General features: G+C 42.4%; 1 protein-coding gene and 1 pseudogene across 1 annotated transcript in view; both read right to left on the bottom strand.

Moving 5' to 3' along the window:
- The window catches only part of NT5DC2 (5'-nucleotidase domain containing 2), a 39,100-nt gene extending 27,164 nt beyond the window's left edge, over window positions 1-11,936 (bottom strand). Inside the window, exons 1-2 of the mRNA XM_060765866.2 lie at window positions 11,459-11,936; window positions 495-679 (exon numbers count right to left, since the gene is read on the bottom strand). Coding sequence (XP_060621849.2) covers window positions 495-679; window positions 11,459-11,792 — 519 coding nt within the window. The 5' untranslated portion in view covers window positions 11,793-11,936. The remainder of the gene's footprint in view (window positions 1-494; window positions 680-11,458) is intronic.
- Window positions 11,937-14,475: 2,539 nt separating this feature from the next.
- Window positions 14,476-16,760, bottom strand: LOC132769186 (proteasome activator complex subunit 3 pseudogene; annotated as a pseudogene).
- Between the last annotated feature and the right edge of the window lie 70 nt (window positions 16,761-16,830).

Below are 16,830 nucleotides of genomic sequence, written 5' to 3'. Positions count from 1 at the left end.
ATACATTATGATGGAAGCTATAGTTGATCAACTACAGGAGGGGTGGGTATTTCACATGCTTTGATATAGCATTATGTCCACGAGCCGCTATTCCCACACTAAGGTTCCAAAGACATCCAAAACATTTGCTTTTTATGGCAAAATCTGGAAAACAATCCTAAGTGTTAGCTATAGTTGACTGAAACAAGTCAATTTCAAATCATGCTCAATTATTACCTTGTTTACATACACTATAAGCAACATTAATAGTAATTTGTCCCAGATCAGTCTAACAGCAAATCACAATTAACTGAAAAGACCCTAAGCAAATATTTCTAATCTCAAGGATGGCCATTTTACCTTTCTGCACATGTAAGATAAATAAAAAACGTACACACTGTTTTCTCATAATATGGCCTCAACATTATATTTCAGTGGTATATTATGAATTAAGTAGCATGCAAAGACAAATGCATCCGATCATAACTAGGAAACTAAAAACAATACAATGTTACCTTATAATGTTCAATCAGGATGTCTCTGGCAGTGTTGAATATCATAGAGTGCAACAAATTTGAATATTGTGCTAGTGTGTAATCATAATCAAAACCATAGATCTCCACATCTCCTAGGCTGATCTCATTATTTGCATAGATAGCTGCTGGATTGAGAAGACTACAGACTCCTGGTGGAAGGAGATCTGGAAAAAGCAAACAGAGAAACAACTGTTTGGGTTTTGATCAGATGCCAGCCACGTGGAGTTGAGACTCTGTTAAATTGCAAGAAAAAAGGAATGTCCACTTTCCTCTTTAACCAGAACCCAAGGAACACAGTTAAATTACACCATACTTTTGAAATTAATGTGGCCTTCAGTTAAACCAGATTCATCTTTGATATAATATGGATACTTCTATTTGCACTGCAAGAAAGAACAATTGAATTTCTATTCTGTGACCCCCAAATACATAGGTGGCAATCCTGAGGTGTGTTCCTATTGCCAGGGAAAAAGGATTCAATTTATGGGTTGTAGGTAATGTGCCTCAAGCATTCCCACTTCATCCTGCAGTCCTTCCCTTATTTCTACCACAAGGATCCTTTACTTGATCTTAGTCTTGCTCATGAGAAAAGTGTCTTCAGAAAAGCCTGGTTAGAATCCAGGCTTTAACCAATTCTATTCATATTTAATGCAAGTCTGAATTATGAGGTTGTTTCAAGTCTCTTGTTCAGAGATGCTTCAACATTCTTATATCCAGACTTTTAAGTTCTGCCAAGCTATTTTTAAAACAATGAATTTAGGTAACTAGATTCATTGTTAAAAACTGAATGCCTTGAAATTGAAGAACATTTCATAAACTTATTTTAGAAACTGCTTCCCAGCATTCTCACATGACAGCCACCAACTGTCCTTGATTTAGATCAATTAGTTCAGTTCTTTCCCACCTATGAACTATGATGGGAAGTTTATGCAAGTAGGATCAGCATGGAGAGAACATAGCCAATTACAGTTAACATTGAAGAACATCTTAATGCAGAATGTCTCAAAATGCGCCTAGGGAGATAGCTATATGAGGAACGAAATAGCTGACTCAGTCCCTCCACAAACTGTTTTGCTAATTGCTTCCCAAAATCAGTGAGCCGAACATTCCAAGCAACACAGCTAAGAAATGAATTCATGTGAATCGCTACTCAAAAGTGACAGATATAAAGGATATGATGGCTCAAATGCTACTTCCTCAGTATGAGTGCTTTGGTCCAAGGACAATAAAGTGCTCCATAGTTAAACAATTTTACATATCTAACTAAACCTGAGTTAAAAACATTTATAACAAAAGAGTTGAAAGCATGGCTTTCAATTGGAAGATTTCAAAACATACGCATTTGGTAGTGCCTTTCAATACAAAGCACTGGTTGGAGTTACATGAAACTAGGTATTAGGTAACAGGCTGAGATTTGATCTCTTAACACCAAGTCTGAGCTTTAGAAAAATGTGAATAAATCTATTAAGCTATTGCTACAAAATCATATGTTGTTCTTGTGTGCCTTCAAGTCATTCCCAACTTATAATGGCCTGGCTGTAGCACAGGGCTTTCTTGGTTTGTTTAGTGTGAATTTCCCTTACCTTCTTTTGCATTTGGGAGAATGTGACTTGCCAAAGGTCTCCCTGTGGGTTTCCGTGGCTGAGCATGGATTTCAACCTTAATCTCTGAGCATTCTAGTTCAATACTCAAACCACTATACCATGCTGGCTCTCCACATTTTCAGTGGTTGCAAAAGTCAACTTAGCACCTCAACTCTGGAAAAACCTCTTAATACTGTATGATATGAATGAGGGCTCTGGGAAGACTCCTGACATGGATAAAAAATGGTTAGGTTTTCTTGAAGAAGCAATGAGATTGTTGACTTGCCTCATCTTGTTTTTGGAATGAATAGAGTAGCAATGAGACTTAAATGTATATTCATCACACAAAAGCCTGAAGGTGATTTTCGGATACAGGCAGTCCCCAAGATAGGTTCTGTAGATTTGTTCTTAAGTTGAATTTCTATGTAAGTTGGAACAGGTACATTTTTAAGTGTCACTCCAGCCAGATATATATTAGTTTTGGATAGCACAGGGAAGGGCTAACACCCTGTAATGTTTCTTTTGCTGTCCATGACCCTGTTCATAGGTTTTCACCTCACTTTCTGTCCCTGTGATAATTGGATTTTGAAAAATTTGGTTTGTTATGGAAACAAAGATTAGTGACAAAGCTTCAGTGGAGACACCTTTTCTCGGCAACTCTTCTTGGAGTGAATTTCCCTTCCAAGAGGTAGATTTCTCTCACTTCATGTTGTTTCACCCGTTCTTAACTATGAGTCATTTGTAAGTCGGGTATTTTTAACTTGGGAATGGCTTGTACTTCAGTTTAAATCTTATTTGGAAAAACAAATACTGGTATAACACAAGCAATCTTCTTAGCCCTTTATTATCGCTTTATCATCTCCACTATCTCTACTATGTTGTGTGTGATCTTTTCTGTTCTTCTCTCTAAGATGCAGATGGGAGATCAAGTGTATAACAGTTATAAAGATATGAGACCAGAATTGTGCAAGATGCTAAAAACTTCTATAGCAAAGCAAGACTATACCCAGACAAATAAATATGTATTATCTGATGACAACTAGCTCTTCAAACTGCAGTAATATATGCAGGATCCGAATATGAAAGACCAAAAAGCAAGAAGCCTTAAGCAACACTGGCTAGCAGTCAGGGGCGGCTCAACCCATTACGAAAAGTAAGCATTTGCAGTATAGTTGATTTTGCCCAGGGGCGCTCTTAAGGCACTCTTGGGGGAAAATAGACCTTGACATATGCGAGTTATAGTTTCTGGGATGCATAGTTCACCTACAATCAAAGAGCATTCTGAACTTTACCAATGATGGAATTGAACCAAATATGGCACACAGAACTCCCGCGACGAACAGAAAATATATATCAGTGATGGGGGGGGGGGGGGGGGAATACTGTTTGTTTGTTGTTGTTCATTCGTTCAGTCGTCTCCGACTCTTCGTGACCTCATGGACCAGCCCACGCCAGAGCTCCCTGTCGGCCGTTACCACCCCCAGCTCTCTCAAGGTCAGTCCAGTCACTTCAAGGATGCCATCCATCCATCTTGCCCTTGGTCGGCCCCTCTTCCTTTTGCCTTCCACTTTCCCCAGCATAATTGTCTTCTCTAGGCTTTCCTGTCTCCTCATGATGTGGCCAAAGTACTTCAACTTTGTCTCTAGTATCTTTCCCTCCAGTGAGCAGTCGGGCTTTATTTCCTGGAGGATAGACTGGTTGGATCTTCTCGCAGTCCAAGGCACTCTCAGAACTTTCCTCCAGCACCACAGTTCAAAAGCATCGATCTTCCTTCGCTCAGCCTTCCCTAAGGTCCAGCTCTCACATCCGTAGGTGACTACAGGGAATACCATGGCTTTGACTAGGCGGATCTTTGTTGCCAGTCTGATGTCTCTACTCTTTACTATTTTATCGAGATTGGACATTGCTCTCCTCCCAAGAAGTAAGCGTCTTCTGATTTCCTGGCCACAGTCTGCATCTGCAGTAATCTTTGCACCTAGAAATACAAAGTCTGTCACGGCCTCCACGGTTTCTCCCTCTATTTCCCAGTTGTCAATCATTCTTGTTGCCATAATCTTGGTTTTTTTTACGTTTAGCTGCAACCCGGTTTTTGCGCTTTCTTCTTTCACCTTGATTAGAAGGTTCCTCAGCTCCTCCTCGCTTTCGGCCATCAGAGTGGTGTCATCTGCATATCTGAGGTTGTTAATGTTTCTTCCAGCAATTTTCACCCCAGCTTTGCATTCATCCAGCCCCGCACATCGCATGATGTGTTCTGCATACAAGTTAAAAAGGTTGGGTGAGAGGATGCAGCCTTGCCGTACGCCTTTCCCAATCTTGAACCAGTCTGTTGTTCCATGGTCAGTTCTTACTGTTGCTACTTGGTCCTTGTACAGATTCCTCAGGAGAGAGACAAGGTGGCTTGGGATGCCCATCCCACTAAGAACTTGCCACAATTTATTATGATCCACACAGTCAAAGGCTTTAGAATAGTCAATGAAGCAGAAGTAGATGTTTTTCTGAAACTCCCTGCTTTTCTCCATTATCCAGCGGATATTGGCAATTTGGTCTCTCGTTCCTCTACCTTTTCTAAACCCAGCCTGAACATCTGGCAACTCTCGCTCCATGTATTGCTGGAGTCTTCCTTGCAGGATCTTGAGCATTACCTTACTGGCATGAGAAATAAGGGCCACTGTACGGAAGTTGGAGCAGTCTTTTGCATTTCCCTTTTTTGGTATGGGGATATAAGTTGATTTTTTCCAGTCTGATGGCCATTCTTGTGTTTTCCATATTTGCTGGCAAATGGCATGCATCACCTTGACAGCATCATCTTTTAAGATTTTAAACAGTTCAGCTGGAATCCCGTCGTCTCCTGCTGCCTTGTTGTTAGCAATGCTTCTTAAGGCCCATTCCACCTCACTCCTCAGGATGTCTGGTTCTAATTCATTCACCACACCGTCAAAACTATCCTCAATATTATTATCCTTCCTATACAGATCTTCTGTATAGTCTCGCCACCTTCTCTTGATCTCTTCAGCTTCTGTTAGGTCCCTGCCATCTTTGTTTCTTATCATACCAATTTTTGCCTGAAATTTACCTCCAATGTTTCTAATTTTCTGGAAGAGGTCTCTTGTCCTTCCTATTCTGTTGTCTTCTTCCACTTCCATGCATTGCTTATTTAAAAATAGTTCCTTATCTCTTCTGGCTAACCTCTGGAATTGCGCATTTAACTGGGCATATCTCCCCTTATCCCTGTTTCCTTTTGCTTTCCTCCTTTCTTGGGCTACTTCCAGTGTCTCAGCAGACAACCATTTTGCCTTCTTGGTTTTCTTTTTCTTTGGAACGTACTTTGTTGCCGCCTCCTGAACAATGTCTCGGACTTCTGTCCATAGTTCTTCTGGGACTCTGTTTACTAAATCTAGTCCTTCAAATCTGTTCTTCACTTCCACTGTATATTCGCTAGGAATGTTAGTGAGATCATATCTAACTGGTCTGTGTATTTTCCCTGATCTCTTTAGTTTTATTCTAAATTGGGCAATAAGAAGTTCGTGATCTGAGCTACAGTCAGCCCCAGGTCTTGTTTTCACCGACTGGATGGATGTCCGCCACCTTTGGCTGCAAAGGATGTAGTCAATCTGATTTCGGTGCTGACCATCTGGTGAAGTCCATGTATAAAGCCGTCTTTTAGGTTGTTGGAAGAGAGTGTTTGTTATACACAGCGAGTTTTCCTGGCAAAATTCTATCAGCCTGCGTCCCGCTTCATTTTGTTCTCCCAGACCATGCTTGCCTGTGATCCCAGTTGTCATTTGACTTCCCACCTTGGCATTCCAGTCTCCTGTAATGAAAATAATGTCTCTTTTTGGTGTATTATCCAGTAGGTCCTGCAGATCCTCATAGAACTGATCTACTTCTGCTTCTTCAGCAGCTGTGGTTGGGGCGTATATTTGGATCACTGTAATGTTGAAAGGCTTTCCTTGCACTCGAATTGAGATCATTCTGTCATTTTTTGGGTTGTATCCAAGCACCGCTTTAGCAAATTTCTTATTAATTATGAAGGCTACTCCATTTCTTCGATGTTCCTCTTGTCCGCAGTAGTAGATCTTGGGATCATCTGATGTGAAGTGGCCCATTCCAGTCCATTTCAGTTCGCTGACCCCCAGAATGTCTATCTTTAGTCTTGACATCTCACCAATAACAACATCCAATTTGCCCTGGCTCATAGATCTTACATTCCAGGTTCCTATGGTGTGTTGATCTTTAGAGCATCGGATTCGTCGTTCACCTCCAGTACCGTCGGCCGCTAGCCTTCCTTTCGGCTTTGAGCTAGCTGCGTCATCACATCTGGGGCTAGTTGAACTTATCCTCTGCTCCTCCCCAGTAGCATTTTGGCCATCTTCCGACCTGGGAGTCCCATCTTCCAATGGCATACCGACATATCTCTGGTTGTACTGGTCCATTTAGTTTTCTTGGCAAGGATACTGGAGTGGTTTGCCATTGCCTTCCCCAGGGATCACGCTTGGTCTGACCTCTCTGCCACAACCGTCCCGTCTTGGGTGTCCCTTCACGGTTTCGCTCATGACATCATTGAGGTGCTCAAGCTCCAGCGCCCCGACAAGGCGGTGATCCTTTGCTGGAGACTGTTTGTTTACCATTGAAAATTACCTAGGGCCGCCTCTGCTAGCAGTCTAATTGACTTTCAACTTATTTTGAACTCTACCAGCTCTACACTAACTCTGGGCATCTAATTCAAGGAATCCACATCTTGTTCTGAGTTATGTGAAAAAGGAAAAGAAAATGTCATCAGCTCCACTGAACCTCTAAGGACTCTTAATAGCTAACAGTTGCTTCTCCACAGCACTAAGCAACCTAGTTTCAGCAGTCTGGAGAGCAGTATGATTAGAGTACACGTTGCATAATATACATTTATTTATTGTGGCTGTTCACCTGAAAAGTGTACATTAAAATTTTGAAATGACCTACTTGAGTGCCATTTTATGTATTCATTACATTTTATTTTATAAAAGTTGCAATTTAAGAACAGACTTTTTTTGGAAAAATAAAATAGTGGAGACTTTAGTATCACTAAATTTTAGATTCAAAGCATCTGGTCTGCAATGAATGTTATTTTAATCTTGCAAACAGTACTTCTTTCCAGTGCATGTATGGTACAATTGTCAAATAACCAGTACTGCTTCTTGCTCTGCAAAGTGGAGATTTCATCTCTAAAAACATCAATTCAGTTCAGATAAAAAGGGCCTCAAAGTATGTCAGCAGAAACATTATACTCTTAACAGAAGGATAATTTAATTTTAAGATCATAGTAGACTAAGATATGAAAATGACTGAGTGGATTCAGACTGTGATCCTATATAGTATACCATTCTGTGGGAGCAACTCTCATAATCAAAACAAAGTAAAAAAAATATGATTCACCCTTGGGGGAAAAAAAAACAGAATTCAAAATATTGGCCAGCCAAAGCATGATACCAATCTTGCTTGGGCAAGAACTTATCAGGGGCTGAAGGAATATGGAGAATAGTTAAATCTCTTTCATTCTTTACAATAACAAATTGGTCTTTACAATAATGAATATCTCACCAAATATGTTAAACAAGTCAGAAATTGGTTTGCTGTAAGCTTTTCAGGCTGTATGACCATGTTCCAGAAGCATTCTCTCCTGACGTTTCGCCTGCATCTATGGCAGGCATCCTCAGAGACTGTGACTTCACAACCTCTGAGGATGCCTGCAATAGACGCAGGCAAAACTTCAGGAGAGAATGCTTCTGGAACATAGCCATGCAGCCCGAAAAACTTACAGCAACCCAGTGATTCTGGCCATGAAAGCCTTTGACAACACAAAGTCAGAAATTGTTTTGTCCACATTTTTCTTGTGAATTTCAGGCTGCAGATAAACACTTCATGTTCCTTTGTTACAATGTCCAATTGTTGGCAGTGATTATCTTAATTTGACACAGGTCCTCCTCCCTAGGATCATACACTGTCAATTAATGCAATTTGAAACCACTTTAATGGCCATGGCTCAGTCCTATGGAATAATGGGAGTTATAGTTTCACAAAGTTCCTAGCCTTTTCTGCCAAAGAGCTGGTGCCTCAGCAAACTATAACTTCCGGGAATCCATAGTACTGAGCCATGGCAATCAAAGTGGTGTTAAACTTCATTAATTCTACAGGCAGTCTCCCAGTGACAAACAACCGATTTACATCCAACTCCAACTCCTAGGTAAGAATTGTAGAATTTTTTAAGGGTAGAGAGAAATCTACCCTTAAAAAATTCACTCCTGAAAGAGTTATCATCAAGAAAAGGTGTCTCCACTGAAGCTTGCTCTCCAATCCTTGTTTCTACAAAAGCTATTTTTTTTCAAAATCCAATCATCACAGGGACAGAAAGTGAGGTGAAATCTCCTGAACAGGGCCACAGAAAGCAAAAGAAACATTACAGGGGTGTTAGCCATGCTATCCAAAGCTAAATACCAGTAGATATATATATCTGCCTGAAGTCACATTTAAAATATGTACCTTGTTCTGACTTACATACAAATCCAACTTATGAAGAAATCTACAGAACCTATCTTGTTCTACGTGTACTGTGTAAATTAAACTCATGATTTGAAACAGATTAGTAATTGAGTTGGTGGAGAAAGTATTTTCAGTTCAACTGTACTTGGTTAGTAACTCAAACAACAGATCCCAAAACATATACTCCAAAGGGCATTTTTTAAAATTAATTAAAATATTAATATCACAATCTACATCAAAAGATATCTGAAGTGTACAGTATAATACAATCAAACAATAAAAAATCTGAACTATCTTTTATTGCTTTAAATTGTGCTGAATGGTTTAAAATGCATGAAACACCATGACCAACCATTTTAAACAAATTATTTTACAAAGTGAATAAAACCATCACACCCAAAAGGCTTTATATAAAAAGCAACAATTTATTCCTATCTTTAATTTAATTTTATTGTATACTGCAGATACTTTTCATGTAGACTGGGATGTAAGTATCGTAATTAATTAAAAAACACAAAACTGCTCACTGGGGGAAATTTTGGGGGGTCTGTTGCCTGAGCCATTTACCAAGTAACAACAACAACAAGAGAAAACATATTTTATTTGTTACCAACCCCTTCTCAAGGCAGGGTACAACCTATAATAGTTGAAATACAGATTAAAAATAAAAGACCAATAAAATGCATATATTAAAAGACACAGACATATGATTAAGTACATCTGGAATATGAGGAATAAACCAAATAAAACAATCAAACACCAAAGGCTTTATATAAAAACTTATGCTGTATTTAATTTGATTTTATTATAAACTGAAGATCTTTTGATGTAGAGTGGGATGTAATTATTTTAATTGATTTTAAAGAAATATACAATTTTTCCTTCGGTTATATTTTTAGGGTCTGTTGTTTCAGTCACTTACCAAGTACAGTTAGATAGCCACACACTAAACAAATCATCAAAGGCTTTAGACAGGGTGGGCCAAAAGTCACAAAGGAATTTCAATATTGAGCAAGCCCCTTGTTCTTAATTTACCACACCATGACATTATATTTGTTGTTGCTGTTGTTTATTGGTTATGACATTATATACAGGACATATAGAAAGCCATATGGCACTCACAAACATAGCCTTTATTGTCATACAACAAAAGTGGCATACAACACTGGTATACACAAGAGGAAATCACAGATAAAAAGAAAACATACTTAAAAGTTATTAATCTCAATGATAAAATCTGTAACAGTCTCAGAAAAGTATGCATCAGAGATGTTTAGAAGATATAGAATTTGATAATACTCTTGCCATTGAGAACACTGTGAAAACATGGGATTACTGTATTTCATCTGTATGTTATCAAACAACCAAACAAAGAATTGAGTGCTTCAACAGAGACCAAGTCACAAGAAGAAACCCTTTTGAAATGTTCTATCTCCTATCCATTCAGGAGGCCCTGGTGGCGCAGTGGGTTAAACCCCTGTGCCGGCAGGACTGAAGACTGACAGATCACAGGTTTGAATCCGGGGAGAGGCGGATGAGCTCCCTCTATCAGCTCCAGCTCCTCATGCGGGGACATGAGAGAAGCCTCCCACAAGGATGATAAAAACATCAAATCATCTGGACGTCCCCTAGGCAACGTCCTTGCAGATGGCCAATTCTCTCACATCAAAAGCGACTTGCAGTTTCTCAAGTCGCTCCTGACATGACAAAAAAAAAAAAAAAGACGAAGAAGAGCTGATGGCAACACATTACATCTTGCAGTCGCCAAATGCAAGGATAGGTTGCCATGACTCCTTGCTCACATTGAATCAATGATGTGGTAGGAGAACAAGTTGTCTTTGCTGTAGGAATCAGATTATGGAAGTCAAGATCCAAAAGTCTGCTCTTGACTGATTTGTAGGCTTCCAAATTTGTGAAAATTAAGAGTGCTTCCAATTCCTTCGATCTTTCTGAGAATCAAAGAACACCATTCTGCAATAAAATGATCTGATAACAGAGAGAAAATATAGATAGTGGGGGTCTGCTTGAAAATATAAATAGATATATAAAACTTTATTGGTACCTTGCCACCATCTTCCCGAAGGGATGTGCGGTGGCTAACAAAGCACTTAAGGTACCACACATACAGACTGCGCTCTGGCACCACGAGATGCAGAGCCAAACTTTAGAAATGGGGCTACAAAGTGGAATCCTCAACATGCAAGTGCGGAGAGGAGCAAACCACTGACCACCTGCTGCAATGCAACCTGAGCCCAGCCACATGCACAATGGAGGACCTTCTTGCAGCAACACCAGAGGCACTCCAAGTGGCCAGATACTGGTCAAAGGATATGTAATCAACTACCAAACCCACAAATTTTGTATTTTGTCTGTTTGTTTGTTTGCTTTGTTCTGTTAGAAATGTAATATAATTTGACTGGTCGTCCTGACACGACAAATAAATAAACCACGCATAAAACGGAATTACATATCAACAAAACAATATGCAATGTATATGCAGCCAGAATTTTATATCTCTCATCCATGTCAAGGTTTCAATAGGGGTTTGACTTGTCTTGATGCACAGAACAGGATAAGGGACACATTTAAGGGGCCCCATTGGTGGCATTATGTGTAAAAACCTCAAAAGAGTTGTTCAAACATCAGGCGCCTTTGTGACTTATTTAAAAGTCCTACATGAAAAGCCCTGTTTCAAACTGGAATAAAGCCCCAACTGGAACGGACTCGAAGGGACTGACAGCACGATCAAGAGGCCACCACTGAAAAGGCCCTGAAACACACCCTGAAACAAGGTCTTTTCTTGCTTTCTATTATTACTGACACTACTGTGAGTAATATGACGATTACCGTGAACCAGCTTCTTCATCTCGTGGTACCTGGCCCAGAGGTAGCCTTTGGGGTCGACGCCCTCGATGGGGCCCGCCTGGGGCTGGCTTCCCAAAGGCGGAGGAGAGGCTGGGGCTGCTCCTCGGCTGGCCCTGCCGCCGCTGACAGGGGGCGGCTGCTGCTGCTGGTGGTGGACCTTGGCCTGAGCCCCGCCGCCTCTGCTGCCGGAGCCTCCTTGAGCCGAGCCGCCCGAGCAGCAAGAGGAGGCGGCGGCCACCAGCTGGAGGCTGCCCGCCCCGCCGCCCTTCTTCCACCACATGCCGCCCCTCGCAGCCTTGAGCCCGACGGCCGCCATGGCCTCCTCCTCCTCCTCTTTAGATCCCTATCTGTCAGGCCATGCTCTCGGAGCCCCCCTCCGCAGAACCACCTCACGCTCCCCTCAGCTGCCGAAGACGTGTCTAGCTAGCCGCCAGCGGAGCTCGTGCACGCTCGACCAATCACCGCGCGAAGCGAGCTCAGCCAGCCAATCACCAAAAAAGGGGCGGGGAAAAGAAGGGGAGCATTCTCTCTTTAACCACATGCAGTCGCGAACAGTCCTGTTGCCTCTTGGGACTTGTAGTCTTGTTGTGAGACTTCTCTCACAAACAGGCTCTGCTTCTCCCCAGGAGCAAGAACTACCACTCCCGAAAACCCTTTCGTGTGTTTGGGTTTGTTATTGTTGTGAGCCGTCGAGGAGTTGCGGACTTGAAGACGAAGCTGTCCCTGGGATTTTCTTGGCAGCCTTTGCTCAGAGGGAGGGTGGCCTTCGCTTTTCTTTCTATGCTTTTCCCCCAAGGTCACCCGGTGAATGTCCATGGACTGTGATGGTTTCGGGGGGATGTCAACTGCAATAGCGATTTACAACGGGTTGGAATTAATTCCACTCAAATCGTCCACTGCGTGTTCTTTTTTAATAATAATAATAATAATAATAATAATAATAACAACAACAACAACACCCTCGTTTCCCAGGGCCCTTCCACACAGCCCTATATCCCAGAATGTCAAGGCAGAAAATGCCACAATATCTGCTTTGAACTGAGTTATCCGAGTCCACACTCAGACAATGTGGGATTTTCTGCCTTGATATTCTGGGATATAGGGCTGTGTAGAAAGGCCCCCGTCTCCTAGACCAGCACTCAAACCGCTACATCTCACCACGTTAAAACAGTGGATGTGGCTTTTAACGAAACATGCCCCATTATCACAGGATGTCTACACCCCACACCACGAGAGAAATTATACTGTTTAGCCCAGTGGTTCTCAGCCTGTGAGGTTCCCAGATGTTTTGGCCTTCAACTCCCAGAAATCCTAACAGCAGGTAAACTGGCTGGAATTTCTGGGAGTTATAGACCAAAACAGGTTGAGAACCACTGGTTTAGCTGGTATTGCACCACCTGACATCTCCCAGGAAGTAGTAGCGAATAATAAAAGGACCAAAGCAGTGACATTTCCGGCCCATCCCGTTAGGAAATCAGCCAGCACACCAATGCCTGAAATCAAGAAATAGGTTTCTAAGATCTACAGAGATACTCGCAGGAGCACCTCAGCAAGCAAGAGTTCAAAAGTGGCAGGCTAAAACCTGGAACCTCAATCCATGGCTGATAACGAATGAGAGAGGTCCCCCCCCCCCCCCCCCCCCCAGGCACACAGAAGGCTGGGCAACTTGGAAGGCACTGAACAGGCTGTGCTCTGGCATCATGAGATGCAGAGCTAATCTTAAGAAATGGGGCTACAAAGTGGAGTCCATGGCAGGCAAGTATGGAGAAGAGCAAACCACAGACCACCTATTACAATGAAGTCTCACATGCACAATGGAGAACCTTTTCACAGCAACACTAGAGGCACTCCAAGTGGCCAGCTTCTGATCAAAGGACATTTAGCATAATGCCAAGTTTTTAACTTTGTTTGTGTTTTAAATACATTTTAACTGTACCCTCAATTTGTTTCTGACATGATAAATAAATAAACCTTGCTGCCTCTACCTCTCTGTGCAAATTTTTAAATATTTACTGCTTTGATGTTTCCTGCTCCAAGACTGTGATGGTTTTGTGGGGATGTCAACTGCAATTGGGATTTACAATGAGTTGGAATTAATTCCACTCAAATCGTCCACTGCGTGTTCTCTTTTAATAATAATAATAATGCTTTATTTATAATCTATCCTGTCTCCCCAGGGGACTCAGGGTGGTTTCCAACAAGTAACAAAAATGGCAAACATTCAATGCCACAAACAGACAAACAACAAATCAAATCAAAAACAATAAATAAGACAATCTCAATATAAACCTATGAACTAAACCAAATAATAAACATTATCTAACACATCACACACATTTATCCTGATAAAATCCCACAAGTTGCAAATCAGATTAAGATTTTAGGGCTCGTTTTTATCTGCCTCAAGAATTAGGTTTTAGTGGGAGAAGACTGTCTATTCACTTGCACTCCTGCTTGTCATTTTCACTGAGAAAGGCAGGGGGAAAAGAGAGTCACATTGGTTTGGTACCATGCATATTTATGCTCAAGAGCACCTGCTGTCATCCTAGAGACGCATCCCTGAGAGAGTAAATTATCATAATAATCTCCATCGCATCCATTTATCTAGCACCATCCCTGTACATCTGTGCATGGCGCCCTACACGTAAAAGAACAAAACAGTTGTTCCCATTGGTCAGTTTTTTTCTCTTGGGTTTATTTAGGAGTGTGGTGCCACATAACATCATTAATAAAAAATCATTTACCTCCTCTTCAATTACTGAATTCCAAATGAAGCTACTAACAAAACGTGGCCTCCCCCCACCGCCTTGTACAAGGCAAAAGCAGTTACATATTTTGTGAACTTTAATCCGTACTGTTGAAAAGTGAACATGGATGAGAACCCAAAAGCACAATGGGATGAATGAATGAGAGGAGCTAATGGTCAAAAAGATCAGGGATATTGCTAATCAATGGAGGGGGAAACTTAGGCTGCATCTAAGTGGTGCTGTTTGACATCATTTTAACCTCCTTGGTTCAATGCAATAAAATAAAGGGATTTTTAGCATAGTGAGGCACCTGCACAGAAGGCTAAAGGTTATTGGTTTTTGATGTGTATTGTTTGAGTGAGTTTAAATGCTACTGTTTTATACCCTTATTTTATTTGATTGTTATGCTTTGCTTTGTTGTTTTGTGTTTTTTTGTCTTAATGAATTATTTTGTTTTGATGTTCTGTGGACATTTTGCCCCATGTGTAAGCTGCCCCAAGTCCCTTCAGGGAGATAGAGACAGGAGTATAAAAATTAATTTAGCCAGTAGCCAGGAGAGCTTTTGCACAATTAAAACTTGTGCGCCAGCTGCGCCCGTTCCTTGAGAAATCTGACTAGGCCACGGTGGTCCATGCTCTTGTTACATCCCGAATAGACTACTGCAACTCACTCTATGTGGGGCTGCCTTTGAAGACTGCTCGGAAGCTTCAACTAGTCCAATGGTCGGCAGCCAGGTTGCTCATCGGAGCGACGTACAGGGAACATACAACTCCTTTGTTACGCTAACTCCACTGGCTACCAATCAGCTTCTGAGCACAATTCAAAGTGCTGGTTTTAACCTTTAAAGCCCTAAACGGTTCTGGCCCAGACTACCTGTCCGAATTTATCTCCTGCCACAAACCATCACGAAGTTTAAGATCTTCAGGAGAGGCCCTACTCTTGATTCCACCACTATCACAAACACGCTTGATGGGGACGAGAGGCAGAGTTTTCTCAGCAGTGGCCCCCGCCTATGGAACGCCCTCCCTAGAGATATCAGATTGGTCACCTCCCTCTTGTCTTTTAGAGGGAAAATCAATTCCATAGCATTGAGCCAGATCACCTAAAGTGATGCCAAGCTGCATTTACTCTACAGTATAGGTGTACTCCAAGAAGGGAGCATTCATCCAGGCAAGTACGCATTCAGGGCTGCTGGTATTGGAGATTATTGCCTCCTGGATCTTGTCAGCCGCTGCGCTATTCCCACCAAATAGGAAAAGAAGCTCGGAGGCAGACCTTCCAGGTGTTGAGATATGAGTGAGAGGAACAAACTCCAAGACCCAAATAAAAACCAACCAGAAAGCACTAGGAGTAGACTTTTAACTAAAAGTGTGGTGAGGCCTGTTTCCTGCCAGCTTCCTCGACCTTGATAGTCCCATAAACTTCACTGATCAGTAGAGAGCCTCTGCCTCACTGTTCTGGGGCTGCTTGATCTTCTCAATATTCTTCAGGATCATGTCATGGAGAAGCACGTATTGGTTTCTCAGTTCCAAAATTAAGAGCCTCAGACAGAAATATCCTTTTTCATCCATCTCGGTTAATGTGCGACGATAATCCTCCACATGAGGGTATTTAGCTACTTTGGAAACCAGCTTTGCCCGTGCAGCGTAGTATCTCGTGATCTCATCCAGGTGCAGCGCCGCCTTGCACGCCACAGTTTGGAGCTCGGCCACAGTGTCCTCCTGAACAGAAACCCCAAAACTGTTGCCGGCTTCTATCTTGGGAATGGAGAGCTGCACCCACAGTTTGACCACGTTGCACTTCTCCATCAGCAGCTGGATTTCGGGTTTCACCTTCTCCAGGATGTCCACCAGCTTCTGGTTGCTCTTCAGCACCCCGTGAGGCACTACAAAGACTCTGGTGCCTTGCAAGTTGCCTTCCAGTTTCCTCTTCTCCAGGCTGGGCCCTGCAGGGCTGTTTGGGCCCAGCAAGGTGGGGACAGGGAGGCTCCCATCCGAGTGGATTTGGGTGAGATCGTGAAGGTTCAGAACAGGATCCTGAAGGAAAGCATCCAGTTCTAAAAACTTCTTCGGGAAGAAATCCGAGACCAGCTCTTCGGCCTCGCCCGTGATTCGCTCCCTGAAAGAGTCCACCGCCACCTTAAGCTCTGGGTTCACTTTGAGGAGGGAAGCCATGGCGGAGGGGCCTTAGCCAGGGCTGCCCATTTTTCCTCCTCCGTGAGGGTTTCCCAGGAAACCATAGGCTTTGCTACTGACGGATGTGACGACATAACGCCTCACCCCGCCAGTGATTTTCAACCCTTGGCCCTCCAGCTGTTCTCGACTTCAACTCCCCAAATTCCTTTCCCTTTTCCAGGCTGCCCAGGGCTTCTGGGAGTTGGAGTCCGAAAAACTTGGAGGAGTTCAAAGGTTGGGAATCAGTGGTCTCAACCAATCACAGTATCTCTGTACATTTCTCTACATCAATAATCTCCCTCACTGAAAAGCACTCTTCACCTCATTTCATGAATGACTTCCCCTCTATTTTCATTTCCTCCCCAAGCCTTGCCTAAGCCACGCCTCCAAGGCAGCAGCCAATCAGGAGAGGCCGTTGCCTTGGCTAGAGGCG

The sequence above is a fragment of the Anolis sagrei genome, chromosome 2 (assembly GCF_037176765.1).
Source record: "Anolis sagrei isolate rAnoSag1 chromosome 2, rAnoSag1.mat, whole genome shotgun sequence".
In the NCBI taxonomy this organism is placed as follows: Eukaryota; Metazoa; Chordata; class Lepidosauria; order Squamata; family Dactyloidae; genus Anolis; species Anolis sagrei.
The sequence above is the reverse complement of the archived record's forward strand: the minus strand, read 5'-3'. Positions and strand labels throughout refer to the sequence as shown.